The 19,964-nt window shown below is 39.2% G+C and overlaps 1 protein-coding gene across 1 annotated transcript in view; it reads right to left on the bottom strand.

Moving 5' to 3' along the window:
* The window catches only part of ZNF277 (zinc finger protein 277), a 57,086-nt gene that overhangs the window by 31,806 nt on the left and 5,316 nt on the right, over positions 1 to 19,964 (bottom strand). Inside the window, exons 2-3 of the mRNA XM_071552420.1 lie at positions 5,082 to 5,280; positions 1,895 to 1,983 (exon numbers count right to left, since the gene is read on the bottom strand). Coding sequence (XP_071408521.1) covers positions 1,895 to 1,983; positions 5,082 to 5,280 — 288 coding nt within the window. The remainder of the gene's footprint in view (positions 1 to 1,894; positions 1,984 to 5,081; positions 5,281 to 19,964) is intronic.

Genomic DNA, 19,964 nt, shown 5'->3' with positions numbered 1-19,964 from the left:
CCATTTGGTTTATCCTCCTCTTGCTCTGACTTATCACGTTACGTTTTACCATCAGATCTTTTTCCATCTACAAAGATGCACTACAACTGTTTAGTAATACACATTGAGATATGCCTAATTTACATTTCTATTTACATGTTTTATATATACTCTATGTTTACTAACCTTTTTACTATTTATGATCATATCCAATTTAATAAGACAACAAATCTTATTCAAATGAATTACATTAAAATTACTCAGCATGTAAGAAAATAGAAACGTACAAAAATATTTTGCATTGGAACATTATTCATTTATTAATCAAAGGGTGTTGTGGTTTAGGAATGGTATTCTCCAGTTTAATAGTTTGCTAAAAGAAAACAACACCACCACTCACTTCCTCTCCCCCTCCAGTTGGGACACAAAATGCAAAGATGACAGGTTGACATAAGAACAATTCGCTGGAAATAGCAATGAGATAACAAAACAAACACCAACAATATTAATAACAAAAGGTATAAGACAAAAAAACAATATACATGGAAAACCCTCAACAAAATTCCAAATGGCTCTTCCCACCACACCACACTTTCTCCTGACTGGAAAGGTGCCCTTCTTCTTGCAAGTGAGAGAGAGAGAATCACTTTTCCCCTGCCTCTGGCAATGATGTAAGGTGGTGTCCAGTAACACAATGCCTTGGACATGCCCTATCCCACTCATCTGGGCCAGAACCAGGATAAAGGGTTATGTGGTTGGTGCACTGAAGCATCCATTATTATGCCTTTTACAATTTTACACTAGCTAGAATTTCAGCCTTTCCCATCTTTTCAATAAACAAAGCCTGTGTGAAGACAAACACCCTGACTTCTGAGCTATCAAATTTGAAGAAGCTGGCCACTAAAATTAACGAATTTGTTAACAAACAAATAACAAAGTATTCTCATTGTTCTCTGGAAGGGTCATTGATATTTTATGGTGCTGGAGTTCAGGTCCTTGATTTGCAATTTTCAAACTGAATGTATTAAAATGTCAGAAGAAACCCATACATATGTTAAGACAAACAGAATGATGCTTTTAGTGACTTTCACGTTTTCTAGGACTACTTTTCTTAAAATTATTTTGATTAATTAAAAAAATACTTTCAGCCATTTTGTACTCAGTTTTCACCTTCTGTCTCTGACACCAGCTGTACACACTGCTTCCTCTCCATGAGAATTACAAATGCTGAAAAGCCCTAAAGTTCTTATCTGTTTTTAGTAACCTGTATTTTTCTGTTAGAAAAGGGAAGACAAAGTAATGCATCAACTAATTCTGAGAGAAACACTTCCTTCACACAGTCAACACTGTCCTTATGATGGAACAGCCCACCATGTCAGCACAGCAGAATGATGTTGTAGAGTCTTCAGTCTTGTGCTGGAGCTCAGAAAATTGCAGTCCCTTCTATGAAGATACTGTCTCCTAATACTCTCGGGGCAGTTAGCACTGTGGCAGGGAAGGGAAGGGTGACTGATGAAGAGTTAGCAGCATCAGTGGGGGTGGTGGACAGGGTGAAGCCAGAAAAGGCATGTTTCTCATAATTGCTGGGAGGACTGCCACCAACTATTTATGCAGTGGGTGCTGATGCTTCCATAGCCACAATGAAAGTGGCACTGCTTCTATGCCTGAATTTGCAATGGGCCCCAATGCACAGCATACTTAGGCACATATTGAGCTCATCCTCATTCAACACAGTGCTGAAGCATGTGTTATAATCCTTGGTATAGGTATGTTTAAATATGTGCTTAAGAGTTAAATATTACTTCTGCAGTTTTCTGACCTAGTGTCAAACACACTTGGCTCATCAAAGCAGCAGTATATGCCAAAAATTATCACATCATCTGGCCATCAAACAGCAAGCAAGCAGCACACTTACCTAATGGAGCTTTTGAATTTGTTCTTATCACACTACAAAAGTCTGTGATAGGCTGTTCTGCAAATCTTTTCTTCCAGTACAAGATATAGCTTTAAAAAAAAGGGGGAGATGATCAGTTAAAAAGGAAGCACCAAAATAAGCTTAACAAACATTCAATCAGCACTTGTTTTTAACATCCTCTAAATTCTTAAGTGTTTTGTGCTTTTTTAAAAATTCTTGTCTCTGTTTCTGCTTCCTTTATATTAGTTGTCAATTTTATAAAATTAATTCAGTTTCACTTAAACTGGATTTAACCATGCTGTCAAAGTGAAGAACTCAATAAGCAGATTTGCACCAGGCTTTGCATAAACACTGTGACCTATTCGCATCTTCAGACAGAAGTGCCACTCAGATGCATCTTTACTGAAAGGACACACTACAGGGCACTCTCAAATTCCCCAAATACTGTGCTCTGTGTTCTGCAAGATGCAGTCAGGAATTTAAAACTCAGTAAAAACACCAACTTGACAAAACTGAGATTTTGGCAGGTCTCCTGTGGAGTTACACTGAAAACCGTAGCTTTGCAGACAACCAGAAAGACAGAAAAATGAAGTCCCTGAACACCTGAGGGTGGGATAGCAGACAGAGTTAAGAAAAGCCCCAAAAGCATCTTGAAGGTTTAACCCATCAACTACAAAAGGTTTAAAAACATTCTGTACTATCATTGCTTGTATTGCAGCTGCACCAACAGACCCCAGCCGAGATTACATTTCCACTGAACTAGGAAGCTAATGTCTAACCAAGAAGAAATCATCACTTCACCTATATGAGATAAAGAGAGCCAAGCAATCCTTGTGCTAATGATTCATAATTTTACTATAAAAACAATCTGAAAATGCTTAAGAGCTTGCTTATATTTATACTTATGACTTGTGTATGATATAAATCATGGACAAGTTGGCAAGGTAAAGGCTAACTGTTCAATCATAGCTTCTTATTACATGCCATCAAATTAGGAAAAGAATCATTAAAAAATCAGGTATCATTATTATGAGGGCATTTCTAAATAGCTGCATCTTTTAATACTTGTGCAGCCTATAAATTTACACGTCACAAGTATCACATCTCATGGTGGCTCACATTACCTCTGTTTATCATCTAATTTAATATATGAGCACTTCAACCTTGGCAGCAGCCAAGGAATCAGCACATACTTGTTTCTGCTAACTGCCACTGAGAGGACTAACCTCTGGTACAGCAGACAGCGAAGCACAGTGAAACCACCACATGTGGCTGAAGCCCATTCAGCAGCATCACTAGATGTCAGGAACTGAGAGGTGAGTATTTTGCTGTTGCTCTGCACATTGAAACAGTCTTCTTGCTACACAGAACAGCAAGTCTTCCACAATAAGTCATCCTTGAGCTTTTAGGACTTAAATGTGCAAATGAAGAGATTTCAAGAGCTCATTTACTACATTTCTGTCCCTTGCACTGAGAGAAATGAACACTGGTACAAACTCACTGAGCCATAACTACATGACTTAAACCAAATAATCAATGACCAAATAAAACCAATGCCTTGTCATACTTCCAGGGAGACAGAATGAGTGATCATGTCGAGTCATGCGGCAGAAGCTTATTTCCCTTATCTCTTCCCTTTGCCCTTATGCCAAATTACCTTTATTCTTCAAAATAAAAAAAACCCCAAACACTTTCCACTAGCACTGGTCTTTTCTGGATTATTCACTTCTTGCAGTTCTGTCAAGAAATGTATTCCTATGATTGGCTGTAACTCACTGCTAAGTATAAAAATAATACTGTTTTCTGACTTGATTCCCTGTATTTTCCACACCTCAGTTCAACACTTCAGAATATACTCACTTTTTTGTGCATAGCATTAGACTATTTTACTGATACAGTAAATTAGGAGAAAGTACACTTCAGAGTAACAACTCCATCATTTCACATCCTGGGGCCACTTTCTATGAGATTTGGCTACCTTCCAATTGCATTAGCAGCAAAAAGAATCTAAATGGGCATTTTCTTGAAAAGGCGATTTTAAAATACATTTCTATTAATGCAAAGTAATTCACCCACATACACTTAAATTGGCAGTCCATGACTGAGAGCTCTGATCCCTTTATTTACCCGAAGATATTTGTATTATCTCCAAAGAACAGTACATTCTTCTTCTGCCTGCTTTCAGCACAAAAGTAAACAAAACCAACTATCAGTTTTCAATTTTAAGCAATGTTAAGCTCATACATCTGATTATGGATTTATATGGCTTACATTTCTCTTCCTAAATTACATGATACCGTTTCTTTATTTTGTGTCTTGATAGACACAAGTTATGGGCTTTGGCTGAGTAACTAATAACAGAAGACCTACTAGAAAACTCATTTTAGTTGAGCTAACATCTAAACACTGCAACATATCTATCTACAGACTGGCAGGTACTGTCCAGTCTTCCATCTGGTCCATACATTAGTGTGGGTGATAGCAAAATGCCAAGCAAATGCCTAGTCTCTAAAGTTTCAAGCCAGCTGGGGCCATGCCAGCTACTGGAGGAAGTTAAGAGAGAGAAAGCCAAATGTGACCCTGCTGAGATGATCAATGACTCAGCTGTAGAAGGAGTCACAGTTGTATGCAGATCACAGTACTGTAAAGTATAGTTAAGGATTAAATGTGATTTCAGTGGGGAAATACTGGCAAGCTTAAAATAGTACAAATAAATTTCACCCTAGAATGTGAAAGATCCTGTACTGAGCAGCTTCTGTGTACAATACACAGCTTTAGGACATTAAACAATGGGAGATACAGTCTTGTTCTACACAAGTAAAACCTCAAATTAGGAGAGCTGATTTTCTGGAATGTGCTTTACTAAAGAAACCAGCTTTCCAGTTTGCACACAACTTGTTGATTAGTGACAGGACCTGAAAAGTCCCTAGGATATGTCAAAGGATGCCTAACACAGGAATTGTTGTGCATTCTAAAACTGAGTTCTCTAGTCCCAGCAACATCTAGGGGTGTGGGTATGGGAAGGGAATGGGAAAACAACCCTACAGTCCAGCAGCAAAGAGTTCATAAAAATTTGCTAACAGAAATCTTCTCACGATGTCTTTTAAAAAAGATGATCTCTACTTTTCCAAAGCTTTGCATAACATCTGTACATATACACACTCATTTTAAATGATATAACCCTTACCTTCTAAAATCTGCAACCAGTTTCACATCTGCTATGACAAGCTTGTGTTCGATAATCATGTGCTTCAGGAGCTGGTTTTGTTCTGCTAAGAGATAGCATTCTTTGCAGAAAATACAAGGCACACAGGGAGAACTTTCTACAGCATCAACACCACCTGGACTTTCTGGCAGAGACAGAGGCTCCAAAATACACTCAGTATCTAAAATAAAAAAAAATAATTAGTTCTGACTAAGCGAATAAATCTACATTACTTGGAGTACTTTTAAGCAGTACATGTTTTGAGTGTCAGTTTTGTTGCATGGATCACTTCAGGAACAAGATGCTTGGAAGTTGGTTGGTGGGTTGACTGCATTGTTTCCAAGGAGAGTGGGAGGTTGGCCAGGACAGTTCTCAAGTATCTGCCCCAGTTGAGACTCCCATTTGACACCAAGTCAGTCAGTCACAAGTGCTCTGCTTACTACTAAGGGAAGTTTTATCATGAGAAACCCACTTTTCTTTCTCTCCCTTTCTTTATCTGTGGATATGAATCAAGCTACTCCCTTTTTTACATTGCTCACAATATCAGAAAGATGTTAGACTGTATAGCAGAAACTGTTTTGCATATTAATTTTCCTAAATATACTTTTATTTACTGTACAATGCTTCTATAATTTTCTGACTGACTCTTGAAGGTATGCATGCATTTGTCTCACCTTCTTTCCCCCCATTTGCATCTCATTTCCTGTTCTATGACAAAACAAAAGACTATTCTTCATAAAGACTACTGCCACATGGAAGTGGAAGCCCCCTGAAACACTGTCTAATTGTACCAACATTGAGGACAGGCCAGCCATTCCCCATGTGGAAAGTTCAATGGCTCATGTTTGTACTATACTGCACCAATAAGACATGGGTTGCTCAACTGACAGTACACAGAGGTGAGTCACCACCATATGTTCTCCAAGTCTGCTGTTGCTGCAGTTCAAGTGTGTGGATTGCACATGACTATGAGAATGATCAACTCCAGTTGACCCTGAAATTGTGTGGGATCTGCTGCTCCAGCTGGATCCCTACAAATCTATGGGGCCTGATGGCATTCATCCAAGAATCCACAAAGAGCTGGCTGGTATCATCACAAAACCTCTCTTTTGAGTGGTCTTGGGCATTTAGAGAAGTCCCAGCTGACTGGAAGCTGGCAAATGTTCTGATTTTCAAGAAGGGCAAGAAGGATGACCCTGGAAACTGAAGGCCTGTGAGTCTCAATTCCATGCCAGGTAAAGTTATGGAGAAGATTATTTTAGGAGGTGTTGAAACACCTGAAAGACAACGTTGTAATTGGTCACAGCCAGAAGGGCGTCATGAGTGGATAGTCCTGCTTATCAAACCTGATTTCCTTTTATGACAAGGTAATCCACGTAGCCAATCAAAGGAAGGCAGCTGATGTAATACTTTTGGATTTCAGTAAAGCTTTTGATCCTGTCTCTCACAGGATCCTTCTGGACAAAGTGTCCAGAACACAGCTGGACAAATACATCAGGTGGTGGTCACACGTCAAGCACAGAGGGTAATAGTGAATGGAGTAACATCAGACTGGTGACCTGTCACTAGTGGGGTTCTGCAGGGCTCCATTGTCAGGTCCTGTGCTCTTCTACATCTTTATAAATGACTTGGATGCAGGACTGGAAGGGATACTAAGCAAGTTTGCAGATGACACAAAACTGGGAGGAGCTGTTGACTCCCTCAAAGGCAGGGAGGCCCTGCAGAGAGACCTCAACAAATCAGAAGGCTGGGCAATCAGCAATCATATGAAGTTCAACAAGGAATTCTGGATTCTGCACCTGGGATGAGCCAACTCTGGATGTACATATAGACTGGGGAATGAGATGCTGGAAAGCAGTGCCATGGAAAGGGACCTGGGGGTCCGGGTGGATGGCAAGGTGAATGTGAATCAGCAGTGCCCTGGCAGCCAGGAGGGCCAACTGTGTCCTGTGGGGCATCAGGCACAGCATTGCCAGCCGGTCAAGGGAGGGGACTGTCCTGCTCTGCTCTGCCCTTGGTCAGCCTCACATGGAATATTGTGTGCAGTTTTGGGCACTGCAATATAAAAAAAGACATTAACCTGTTAGAGTGCAATGATAATGAAGGTGGTGAAGGGCCTTGAGGGGAAGCCATATGAGGCTGAGATCACTTGGTCTGTTTAGTCTGAAGGAGCCTGAAGGAAGATTTCATTGCAGTTACAACTTCCTTGTGAAGGGAAAAGGAGGGGCAGACACCGATCTCTCCTCTCTGATGACCAGTGACAAGACCCAAGGGGATGGCCTGAAGTTGTGTCATGGGAGGTTTAGGTTGGATATTGGAAAGAGGTTCATCCCACAGAGGGTGGTTGGGCACTAGAACAGGCTCCTCAGAGAAGTGGTCACAGCACCAAGACTGACAGAGTTCAAAAAGCAGTATTGCAAACAAACAGACTGACCCAGGATATACGTGTGTGTTCCCATTTAAACAACAGTGGTCTAAAATCACAAGCTCTTCCACTGGCATAAATTAGTCAAATTTATTAAGAAACACTGTGTGACCAACAGATTTCAACAGCTCCCCCCATTAGCCTAACCAAATTCTACCTATCCAGAAATAAACTGTCGTATTCATTTTCCAAACTAATCACACCTCAGTCTTTGGTAAAGAAGTGAATGCCAATTTCAATATCTATCTACAATTTTAGCTACATCAATATTGCATAGCAAAAGAAAAGTAAAAGCAAACAGAAAAAAGCTCTCCAATGTTCCTCCACTCTTGTGTCTGAAAACTGAAAACATCACAGGTCTCTATGACTCCTGTGATATGAAGTTTAGCTTGTGCAGCAGGGGAATAAACTCTGTCTGAATTCCTGCAGAGCACCGCTGTAAAAAATGAAATTTCACAGAATCACAGAATAGATGAGATTAGAAAGGGACCTCTGGAGGTCATCTGGTCATGCAGGGCTCTTAAGCAGGACCACCTAGAGCTGGTTGCCTGGGACCATGTACAGATGGATTTTCAGTATCTCCAAGGACAGAGACTCTACAACCTCCCTGGGCAACCTCACAGTGAAAAGGCATCTCCTGATATTCAGAACCTCCTGGGTTTCATTTTCTGAAGATATCTAAAGAATTAAGCAAAAGGCTTTCTCTCAAGTCTATTATTTTTTCGCATAGGAATTTTACAAGGTGTATAGTTAAATGAAGCTTAATCAACAATATTTACCAGATGGAAGAAGCAATGCCAACTTTCACCCTACAAAAATCACATATATATGTTATACATTGGCAAATATACTAAATATCTGATAATCTGGTAACTTGCCCACAAGGAAAATCTGAAAAATACCTAAAAAAATCATAGCAACTTAGCTTTTTTCCTAGGAGTATATGCTAATGGAGCAGTGCTCTATGCCACCCTCTACCAAGACTCTGAAATAACCAAAGAAGGGCTGGAGTTTCAGAGATGGACCTGGGAAGCTCCTAAAAGCTCTGTGATAAATCTCTGTTCAGGCACAGGAAGAGGCATGAAGAGGGGAATAAGACTGTCATCCACTGCCGACTCTGTCACCCATTGCTTACACTGTCTAGCCCTGGCTGAGCCACTGGTGTGGCCATGCAGTGCTCCAAAGCAGCCACAATGTGTGCCGATGGCTCCTGATGAGGGAGCTCAGCTGAGGGACTGGGGGTAAGCTGGAGCTACCTGTAGAGCGCACAAAACCACAGGAAAAAACAGCTTCATCAGTTCTGTGCTGCTCCTGGAACAACATATATCCTCTGTACAACTGTAAAGGCTTCTACTTATGACTTTTAAGAAATAAAACTTCCTGGAAAGGCAGTGACGACTGAAGACTGATGGCTGGATTACACTGAGTTCAGTTATCCCATAAAACTAAGTAGTGTGGAGAGACGGCAGCACACAGAGCATGGCATTACCTGGAGCAATGCAACTGCTGTGCACTTTTCCTCTCATAATTTTACCTGCATTTCAGCCCATTTCCTTCTCCCAGACATTTCTTTATTAAGCCGGCCTTGCAAAATTTTTTCTATTTGTCCTCTTTGAAGAACAGCAGCAGCTATACTATGTTCTAGAGCAATCCTTGCAAAAGGGTCAGGTCTCCCAGGCAAAACTGATATTACCTGCAAGAGTCCAGGTTTGTCCGATCTTACAGCCTGTATTAGTTTGTAGCCTGAAGAATCATTAAAACATGTTCACTGAGAAAAGTAGAACAACTTAATTTCTTTTGCAATTGCTGATGCCAAGTGAACTAAGAAGATACTCTGTCAGCCAGATCAGCTGTGACCAGTAAGCAGCTACACTGCTTTTTATTCATTTTTAATTTAGGTCTCTTGCAATGACCTATTTAAACATTTAGAAGTTCAAATAAACAAGTGCCTATCTGCCTTTGAAGAGAGATGTGTGTATGGCAGGAATTGCTCCTCAACATAGACAAGGAGTTGATGAGTTATTTAACATAAGTACCAGTGAGTAGCAATTACTCGGGCTGGAAGAACAGAGCTGTCAGACTTTAACATTAGTGGTAAGTTGCTGAAAGCAATAAACTGGTGTGAAGATTTTTTTGCTGCCCAAACACATTGCTAACACTAAAAGAGAATAACTTTAAACTGCTGTGCCAGTGTGGCAACTGCAGAAGCTTATGCAATTTTTTGCAAAAGCACTTAAAGCAGGAGGGGAGGAAAAAAAGAACCCATGAAAATATCTTCAGACTCAACTGCTACAAAAAACACCAAACAAGAGAATAAATGAACAGAGCTAAACAAAGATGCCTTTAGCATAGTACTTACTGGACTAAAATGCAGCACAAACATCAAAACAGGACAAATAATGCTAAGCGTAATATTGAAATCTCTGCAAAAGCAGCTAACTTTGTTTCTATATTCGGGGCAGTGTGGCCACAGGTATTGAAGTAAAGCTGTTAACTAAAGCACAGCTCAGGGCTAACAGGGAAATAAAAACACTCAGATCCAGTTCTCAGACTCCAAGACTCCCACATGCAGAGACTCTTGAAAATGAGGGAAAAGTAACAGGCTTTTTTCTTTGAATCTACTCCAAGAATGACCTCCCAGGGACAGATTAAGCATCCCTCTAGTGCACGTGCCCTGGCTGACAAGGGTGAGAAGCAATTCCCTGGGAATTGTATAAAAATAGGGCAAACAAACAATAATCACAGAAATAGCACAGTCTTCCAGAAATCTGAGGTTGGAGAGTTTAAGTCAAAGGCTGTATGAGCCTTTGTTAAACAGCTTTCTTTTTTTTTTCACCCTCCCTGGATTTGCTTCTGCACTATTTAAAATTGTTGGTGTTTCAGCCCCTACTACAAAAACCTCTAGCAACATTTCACGTTTCTCCTAATGGTCCTGCATTCCTTGTCCTGGCTCAGTTCTTGGCTAGTTCTACTCTACTCTTTATGCACTATGGTAAGGGGTGGCTTGAAAATAAAATAGATTTCTATATCAGCACTGTTTTTACTCAGTCTTTCCTCTATTTACTTTTTATTTCTGGTATTTTGTTTGTTTTTAGGATCATTGAATTAACCACTGAGTTCTCTTTGGTGAATCAAAGTCTTGTAAGTTGTGAATCAGGTTTTAATGTACGAGACAGTGGACATATTCTTTGTGTTCACTCCTGTGTGTTACTCTGCATTTGTTAACATTGAATAGCACTTTTTGGGTCCAGTTCACTCAATGAATATGAAGATTCCTGCAATGCTTCAGTTGCCCCTTCTGCTTACCTCTTGGGAAAACAAATGTGTATTAACAGCCACTGTGATAAAATTTATCACCTAACCCCCTTCCTACTTGTGTCTGCGATGAACAGCAGAGGACTTGGCTGCTTATGAGAAGAGAGCCTTATAAAATCCATCCATCACATTTCCGACAAATCATCCTGTTGCCACTGAGTTTTCCTCCTCTGCCTAACAGAAAAACAGCGTGACTGTTACGCCAAGGCTTCACAGAAAGCCTACCAAACTCAGGAACTAAGGAAATCCCTCTCCTATTCACAGAACTGACAACTGACACCATGTTGTTCAAACTCAACAGAACAGATGAAACTGTGGTCTTTTATAGCTAATTCAGAGCTGAAAAATGTAGATTAGTAAAAAGAAGAGAACAGAGGAATATATTCTTCAAAAACAAAGACTAAGAGACATACCCAGTTCTTCAGGGGAAAGTAAAAGGAATTTTTTGAAGATACTTGACAATGAGATGGTATAGAAAACAATCTGGATTACACAAATTACTTGGAAAACTAAAATAAGCACTATGTTTTTGTTATAAGCACCCACAGGATACCTACTGCAATGGAATTCCGAACCCTGCCCAGGAACTGTATATACCATTACAACACTGGTAAAAGAAATGAACAAGCAAACAAAAAAAGGCTGCCTGTTATAGAAATTATACAGCTCCATTTTAAGACTTGTTATAATATAGACTAGTTAATCTTCACGGCTAGTGATGGAACAAGCTGAAAACAGACTAATTTTCCTTACTGGAACATTTTTTACTTTTGAATACAATTATTCTCAACTCAAAACCGATGTTAGTTTGCACAATTAAGTAAACACTACACCCACACCCGTACAACACAGACTACAGTAGAAGTGGCAAGGTACTCCACCTGCACAATCACACATGCAATTATCACAAGGCAATATGCCATACAATTTTATGGTTGATACAACAGATGTGACTATCAGAAAGAAAAGAGAAAAGATTTAGCATTTGAACAGGAGTCGTGAAAGGCAAAGTTTTCAGAGATGGTTTTAACAGTGTAATGAGTTGCTGCCACCATGAAGCATAGGGATGTCTTGTTATCCTGTTATTCTCCATCTTATCCTATCATTCCTAATCATGTACTGTTGCCCTTCTGCTTCTGCTGGCTCCTACGCTTGCCAAATCTTTGGATGAGTCAATTCAACTCTTTATCAGACAGAACCATTCACTACTTTGTTTTTGCTCAATACCATTGAAAATGGTCACACAGGAGTCCACCAAATGCAAGAGCAAACCAAGGAGTGCACAGTGAGAAGCAGCAAGGTAAAACAAAATCTTTCTCTTCTCATCTCAGCTTCCTCCTCTCTCCTCAGCTTTACAGCCTCAGCTGTTTCATACAATTTAAATGTAAGCATGCCTTTTAAAGTGTGCAAGGTTTCTTCAAAGGCATTGCACACAAAAGAAGAGAAACCCCTAAGATTTTACCACTGTGCTTCCTAAGAAGGACCCCCAGCACTGGCATCAGTTGGCAAAACCCACTGTTGTCAGCGTAGGCACATGTGACTCACTACATGCAGTATGAGCTCTTGTGTTCAGTTCTTCTTGGTTGCTATCTGAACTATGTGCTCTGACTAGATCTGGGGATAACTGAACACTGCTGCATAAATTACATTCTCTAACTAGAATGTGAAGGTTCTGGGTTTCAGATAAATGAAGTAACTTCACTGTTAGAACTCTTAACTCACATGGCTTGGCCCTAGAGCATAATCTGCAGCTGTGACTCGAGTGCCAGAGCTCAGGGAGTGGCAGACCCTTCCGACAGGCAACCAGCAAGCTGACGGAAGAACTCCCTAAATTAGTCTGCAGGGAATGCTGAGCAGAGGGGCATTCATAGCCTTCTTTCTGAAGCTTTGCCATTACAGAAAAAGGAATGACAACCACAAGACCAGAAGGAAGGGAGCTAAGCCCAAATACAAGGATTTTAAACTAGGGAAGAAGAAATCTATCTCATTTAAAACAGATTAAACAATTTATTATTAGATGAAGAATATTCTGAAAATTCAAGACTTCACATAGTCTGAGAACTGACAAAAAAAGAATTCATATAACTTTGCTTAGGACATATTTACAGGTTTCATGTCATTTTCTGTAGTCTGCGCCACAACACCAAGGCCTTAGATTGAAGAGTTTACAATGTAAATACAAACATGAAGAATATATATTTATAAGCCCACTGTTGGTAACACAAGGATAATGAAACAAAATAAGAACATCTGCTGGAATGTTAAGTGTCTTTCTAATTAAATCCAGTAGTTGAATGAATCAATTCATTACCAACAAGTCTGGTTTATTATCTCATTAATACAGCTGGTTAATACTACGAGGAGATTAGCACAAGAACTTGAAATGATCCTAAAACAAAAATGAACACAACAAAGACATACAGGCAAACAAAGGAGTCCAAACAATAAGCAAAAGAAGGGTTTTTAGACACACAAAGAACAAAGGGGATAAAGAATGACAGGAAAACAGGAGACACCTAGCAAACCTGGCACTCCACACTAAAAGCACAACAGATGCCAACAGGAAAACAGAAAGGCAGAGCACCCTCCCCCAAGTTCAGAATGATTACATGGCAAAACCATTTAGTTATCAAAATGACCACACTCCCAGATATGGTACGCTGGGGAAACAACACGGATTCCTATAGGCAATTCTGCACAAAACAGTGCTGCATTTAAAAGTCTTTAGGAAATAAGTAGTTTTAAAGCTTTGTCTTGAAATAATTTTTTTGGAGCTACAATGAAAGAGTATTGAGAAGGATCAGTTTGACAATCAAAATACACACATGACAACCTCCTTGTTTTGCAGCCTTGGCACCGAAGCATCTATTTGTTGGCACAGCAACATTCCCTAATTTGTGGTCATATTCTTGGAAGCGATTTTATTCTGATTACAGGATTTTTCCTTTGTTTTCTAGAGTATAAAAGATGGATGACTAATGATTTGCCAAATAAACAATATTCCAAACCAAAACTCAGAATAATGGAAATAAAACAGCCTGTTAACATCCTCACAAATACTACATGCAATAAATTTTTTAGTGAAAGAAGAGTGAAGGTACATAAACATCTACCCACCTTGATATATTAAAATGCTCAAATACTTCTATTAAGTTGAATTGACTCTGAGTTCATGAGGAATTATTTAGCTATTACTTCTGCTTGTTAACACACTATGAACAATATTTAGTTAAAATGTCCATGTGGTCTAGGAAACAACACATCCTGTAGCTTCTTCAAAGATCAATCAGTCTCAACCCTGACTGTTTTTTCAATGAATGCAAATGAGCACTTCAAAAGAATACTTAATCCCACAGCTAAACCTTGTCAGTTTGACAAAAACCATACATATTCTATAGCAACCGCTGCCTGGGAATATGAGAATTTTATTCCAGTCAAATGACAACTTTAAGAAAAGCTGTGAATTACCGAATCCTAATAACTCAGGACAGAGTTTCTATAGAGCAGGTGTCTGCTGGGAGCTGGAACTAACAGAAATACAACTGTGCTTAATAGCCATATTTAACAGGGCTGCTCTGTTGGGGAGCTTAGGATGTTGCAGTTTCATTAGCATTAACAAGTGTTGCTATGGGTACCAGAGCACAGGCATCAGAACACAAGTGAATAGAAGGAGTGGGAAAGTGATTAATAAGAATATGAAGTGTTGGAATTTTAATAAAACAAAACCAATGTGCTTGCCAATAAGATCATGTTTAAATAATAGACTACATTATTACCCAGTTCACCAGCAGATTCATGCCACTGCTTGTCCTCTTTCTGCTTCAGCCCAGATAAACCCCTACATCAATAAAGACCAGAGCAAATCTACTGTTCTCACACACAGAGGGACACACATGCCCACACACACTAATGAAAGTGACCCTAATAAGTATTCATAATGATATTTAAGTGCTGATGTTAATATGCAATTTATAAATATTTAACATACTACAGCAGGTTTTATTGGAAGCTCAGAGCCACATAATGCCTCATTCCTGGGTAAATGGCACAACTTACATTAGTGTATAAATGCAGGGTTTGATATCTTAGTTACAAATTTGAAACAATATTTATCTATTTCAGAATTAAATTCTGAATATTTTTTATTACACTTTTCAGAGTTTCTCTGATTTCTTATGACTATTGTTAAGCAAAATTTCTGATTAGCTTTCTTAGTTTAGTGTGATCACATGATATGGCAGACATGGAGAGCTGAGATCCACATTATGTACTAAAATAAGGGATTAGAAGCAGTGATTAAACCTTAACTCTATTATCTGGAAAGATTAACAAGGTAATTATGTAGGCTGAAACTCAGAATGTTTAGTTACAAAGAAGAGGAAGAAAATATCCAACACAAGAATTCGAAATGGAAGGACAGAAGTGACTATCTAGGTTCTTCTTCTGCATTTATCATCCAAATAATAAAAATAAATAAAAATAATTTTAACTTGGTCTTTAGTACAAAGGTGTATCAAAGACACCACAATAAAGCATAAACAAGGTTGATTTAAATTTGAGGAATAAAGATTAAATTACTGCTATTTTCACATGCAAACTAACTACTTAAAAAAAAAAAAGAAAAAAGGTACAATTTTGTGCCAAGCTGATCTAGACCGTCATTTCAAAACTTTAAAAAATACATACTGGAAGGCGTCACAAGTAAAGATGTGCATGCAAATCTACTCCTTGTGCATGTGACCTGCCATCGTTCTGCTGAATCCTCTGCAAACACTAGCAAGCTGGAAATAGGCATGTCTCAGTTTTCACTTACTGTGACTCTGACAGCTCTCACAGAAAGGAGTCTTAACCTCTTTAATAAAGATAGTAATACTTAATTGCTACAATTTATCTTTGCAGTGTCTTTAGCAACTACTGTACTAAGCCTAGTATTTTTTATGCCGACATTGCTATGCGAAACAGCTTCATTACTTTACTCTCTACTTCTTGTCATCATGATTTAGTAGTGGTCAATAATTCTTTATTACAAGGATTTCCCTTTTCTTGTTACCTGTCCTCTTCCTCTAACAGGATTCGATTCCCAGGCATGTTTATCCTCTTGATGGTAAAGGAATTGCCTCATGGTCTTTTTAAACAATTGCTTTACACTCTGTAGCTAAAGGAATGGCTGTGTGATTTTCCTTGAAAAACCTAAAGCCCCCTTTAGCAGTTCCTATAAGAGATCCCAATGTTATTATGATGTGATATTTTACCATGCTAACTGAGATACTTGCATCACAGGGTTTATAACTTTTCCACTGGTAGACTTTCCTTGAAAAAGGCAACTATTTGAGAATAACAATTACCATTAAATTTTTATTTTAAATGTCACTTTTTTTTTCAGACATATAAATTAGAACTAACCTCAAAGTGCATCCTGAGACGTCCCATTTCTGAGATCCTGGTGTGTGGGTTTCATACTGACAGAACAGGTTGAAATTTCTCTCAGGTATTCTGATTAGCTTCCTGATACCCAGAAAGTCTTCAAGACTGAATTATTTAAGTGAATTTTTCACTTACTGAAGAATCAGTATGAGGGAAGAGTTCCTGTGATGTTAGAAGCTCTGTGGTGTGTTGCTGCTCTCTCAGTGAACTGGAGCTTTTCCAGACAGAAAGTAGCAAAATAAGTTGTTTCTACTTTTAGAATCTAACCTCCATAAATTGGTAGTCAAACTGGAAAACAAAACGGCTCAAAAGGAATGTTCGTTATAGTGTGCAGTGATGTGAATCAACATAGTTCAGCCTAATTGATATCTTGGTTCAGGAAAACAAAGCTTTGACTGTATTTCAAAGAATCCACTATTTATACCCTTTATACATTAATTTTTGAAAACTGTTTTCAGAGGAAAGTATTTTTAAGTCAGAGATCAAATAGTTATGCCTTACAGATCTCAGGGACATCTCAGAGCAGGCTATATAAACTTTCTATAAGCATATTCTGAATTTATACCAGATATTGGAATAACTATTTTTGTGATACTAGACTTCTTTCTTTTCCTTCATGCATTCATGAAACATATGAAACAGATCTGAACTCTTAAGTACGATATATGCTTACTAACTGATACTACTAATGTAGTTCATGGACATGGATGATAAAATCATTGAAGTTAATTTCCCCAAGAAACAGAATTACAATGTTTACATTAGTGACACAAGTTGCTTGTTTTTTTCAGGCAATATTTTGCTAACTGTATAAACAGATGCAGGCTCTTGAATATTAAATTAGTACAGTAATAACACAGGCTGCATGTTTTCATCCTACATAAGACAAAATCAATTAAAACCTCCAGCAGGATGTTTTCTGTTACAATATGGCCTTCAGAGAAAAAACTCCATCTCATGCATTACTGAATCATAATAAAATTCAGTGCTGGCACACTGGTCAAAACCAGCAAAATGCTCCGCTGATAGCAGTATCACTTATAACTGCACAGATTTGTTCTATAACCATTCCTGTGTTCATATTATGAGCCTTGTGCACTCCCACTGTGGGAGTGCCAGACCTGACTGGGGCACACACTGTGAACTTTGGCAGTGGTCCTGGATGGCAAGGTGCTGTACCATGCTTCCCTGTGCTGCCCACCAGTCCTGTCCCTCTTCTGGCATCTCAGCACAGCCTTGACCCACACAGGAGTCTTGCAGCCCTTGATCATCCTCCAGCTGCTTTATGCATGGGCTCAGAGATCAGTTTGGGGGCACATAAACTACATTCACCTGGAGACCAGATACATACAAAACTCATTCCAACCATTAGCAGAGACACCTGGGTCTAAACCAAGGGGTTGTTTGGTGTGGGAAGACTGACTACATGTAATCCTAAACAAAAATGTCAAACTATGCAATATAGTTGCAGGGAATAGGCAGTTAAATGCCTCCCTGACATCTGATCCCGTCTGATCCCGTCTGAGCTAAGCAGGGTCAGCCCCGGTTAGTACTTGGATGGGAGACCTCCTGGGAATACCTGGGGCTGTAGGTTCTAGTCCCAAGGACTTCACTGTCACTGTCCAAGCTCACTCGGCCATGGCAGATGAACTTGAGGAGTTAAAGGGTGAGGCCAGCTCCGAGCACGCTGTGCCTCACCTAAAATATCCACTGCACAGGCTCGAAGGGCACACCCACGTGGGTAGAGCCCTTTCCAGATCTTTGTTCGTGAAGCCGAGTCATACAGTTGCAGGAAATGTGGCATCAATTGCCTTTATCTATGGTGCCTTATTGTTTGTATGGGTGGACAGAGCCAAAACATAACACACCAACTTGTGAGGTTGAAACAGATGGCATATTCAGTTATAAGGCTTCAATACCAGAGGGATAAAGAGGTTTTCAGTTTTCCACAACTACAGAGGGCAAGTAGCTACTCCTCTGGGATGGATGACAAATGGAAGGATAACATACCAATGAACAGGAATCAAAAGAAGTAGCCGGGCCATTTGACACTGGTTACTGTCTCTGAGTCACAAAACTTATTACAAGAACAGACAGGTGTCCCTGGAATACTGAAGCCACTGACACAGCACCTAGTACAATTTCTCATTTAGAGATCTACTATAGCAGAACATTAGGACAGAATGGCAAACAAGCAGTGATCATGGGGAAATACCCACTGAGAATCCAGGCCTTGAGATCAAATCCAGATATCAGACTTGCAACTATACCATCTCCTACAGTGCCAAAACATTAAAAGTTAACATGTACTGCTGTACACTGATGATCTAAAATCCCTTATGATCATACAAAAATGATCATAAAGTCAAACATAAATGTCCTTTTAATTTACTTAATATTTTTGTTGGCAGTCATTTGGCTGTCATAACATGTAACATGTTTTGAGAAATCAACAAAGACTCCAGCTGATTACTTCGGGCTCCACACCATAACAAAGGCATCAAATATGGGTACCTTTTTCTCTATGAAGTAGTTTGAGCATTCCACATTTGTACAGAAAAAAAAAAGTGTTATTACTTATATTACAGGGAACCAAGTGGGTCAGAAAAACTCCTTAACATGAAACTGTATTGGATAAATAGCTACACACAATAGATATGTACTCTTATGTAGTATCTGGCATATTCTTATCGAGGAAAACTGCTTGCATACCCCCAAATTACCTAACCCTACTGTATAGCAGGTTGGCACCTTTACAAAATTTGCGTATTATATCACAATCTAAGCAGAATCACAGAATGGTTTGAGTTAGAAGGGACCTAAAAGATCATATAGTTGCAACCCCTCCGCCCTGGGCAGGGATGCCACAGCACAGTTTCACCTGGTTATGTGGTTTCAATAGTACTGACCAATACATCATTTAACACAACAATTATCAGGTCATTGAACACTAGTCTTTTCCGCTCAAGTGACTGTAATTAAGTGCCGACTAAGTCAAGACAACAATTCTGCAAAGAACCTGTACTTACACAAACATACTCCTCTGACTTCACGGAGACACTGGTCAGGCTTATGTGCTCACTCTTCACAGGCACAGACCTACTTTGAAGTTGCACAAAACTTACCCCATTTTTCCTTTCCAGTTACTCAATGTCATTTTCTTTCCCACATTGTGTGAGGCTTTAATTGATGCAATATTTAAAGCTACTTTAAAAGGCCCATAGAAGGACATTCAAATGCTTTCAGGCTTTTCTCCCGGTTTCAGCCTGCTGGGAGTTTGTGGACGAGAATGTGAAGTAAAAACCTCAGTCAGGGAACAACTGCAGTTTTACAGTGCAGACTTACACACAAAGATGCAGAGTTCTAGCAGAGGTTTCAAGACAGGACATGGTGGAAGAAAGAACATGGGGCTGGGAAAAGTATGAAGGCTGTTTGGACAGACATGAATTTAACCTATACTGAAGTTAAAATATTTAATGTTTGCAATTTCTTAATATTTAAGTTCTTTACGTTCTTTCTTACTGTTCACTCTTACTATAACCATATGCTAGTTTAAATCCTGCCTCCTTTTATCAAGTAATCCGGTTAGTCTCAAAAGGTGAACTCTATCACCTGTTCATATGAAAGGTACACCTTGTGTCAGGCACCATTGGCAACAAGAATCTACAACTTTAGAGCTCTTACAGAAAACCAGTACCCTC

Source organism: Pithys albifrons, chromosome 3 (assembly GCF_047495875.1).
Source record: "Pithys albifrons albifrons isolate INPA30051 chromosome 3, PitAlb_v1, whole genome shotgun sequence".
Lineage (NCBI taxonomy): Eukaryota > Metazoa > Chordata > Aves > Passeriformes > Thamnophilidae > Pithys > Pithys albifrons.
This window is presented reverse-complemented; position numbering and strand designations above follow the sequence as displayed.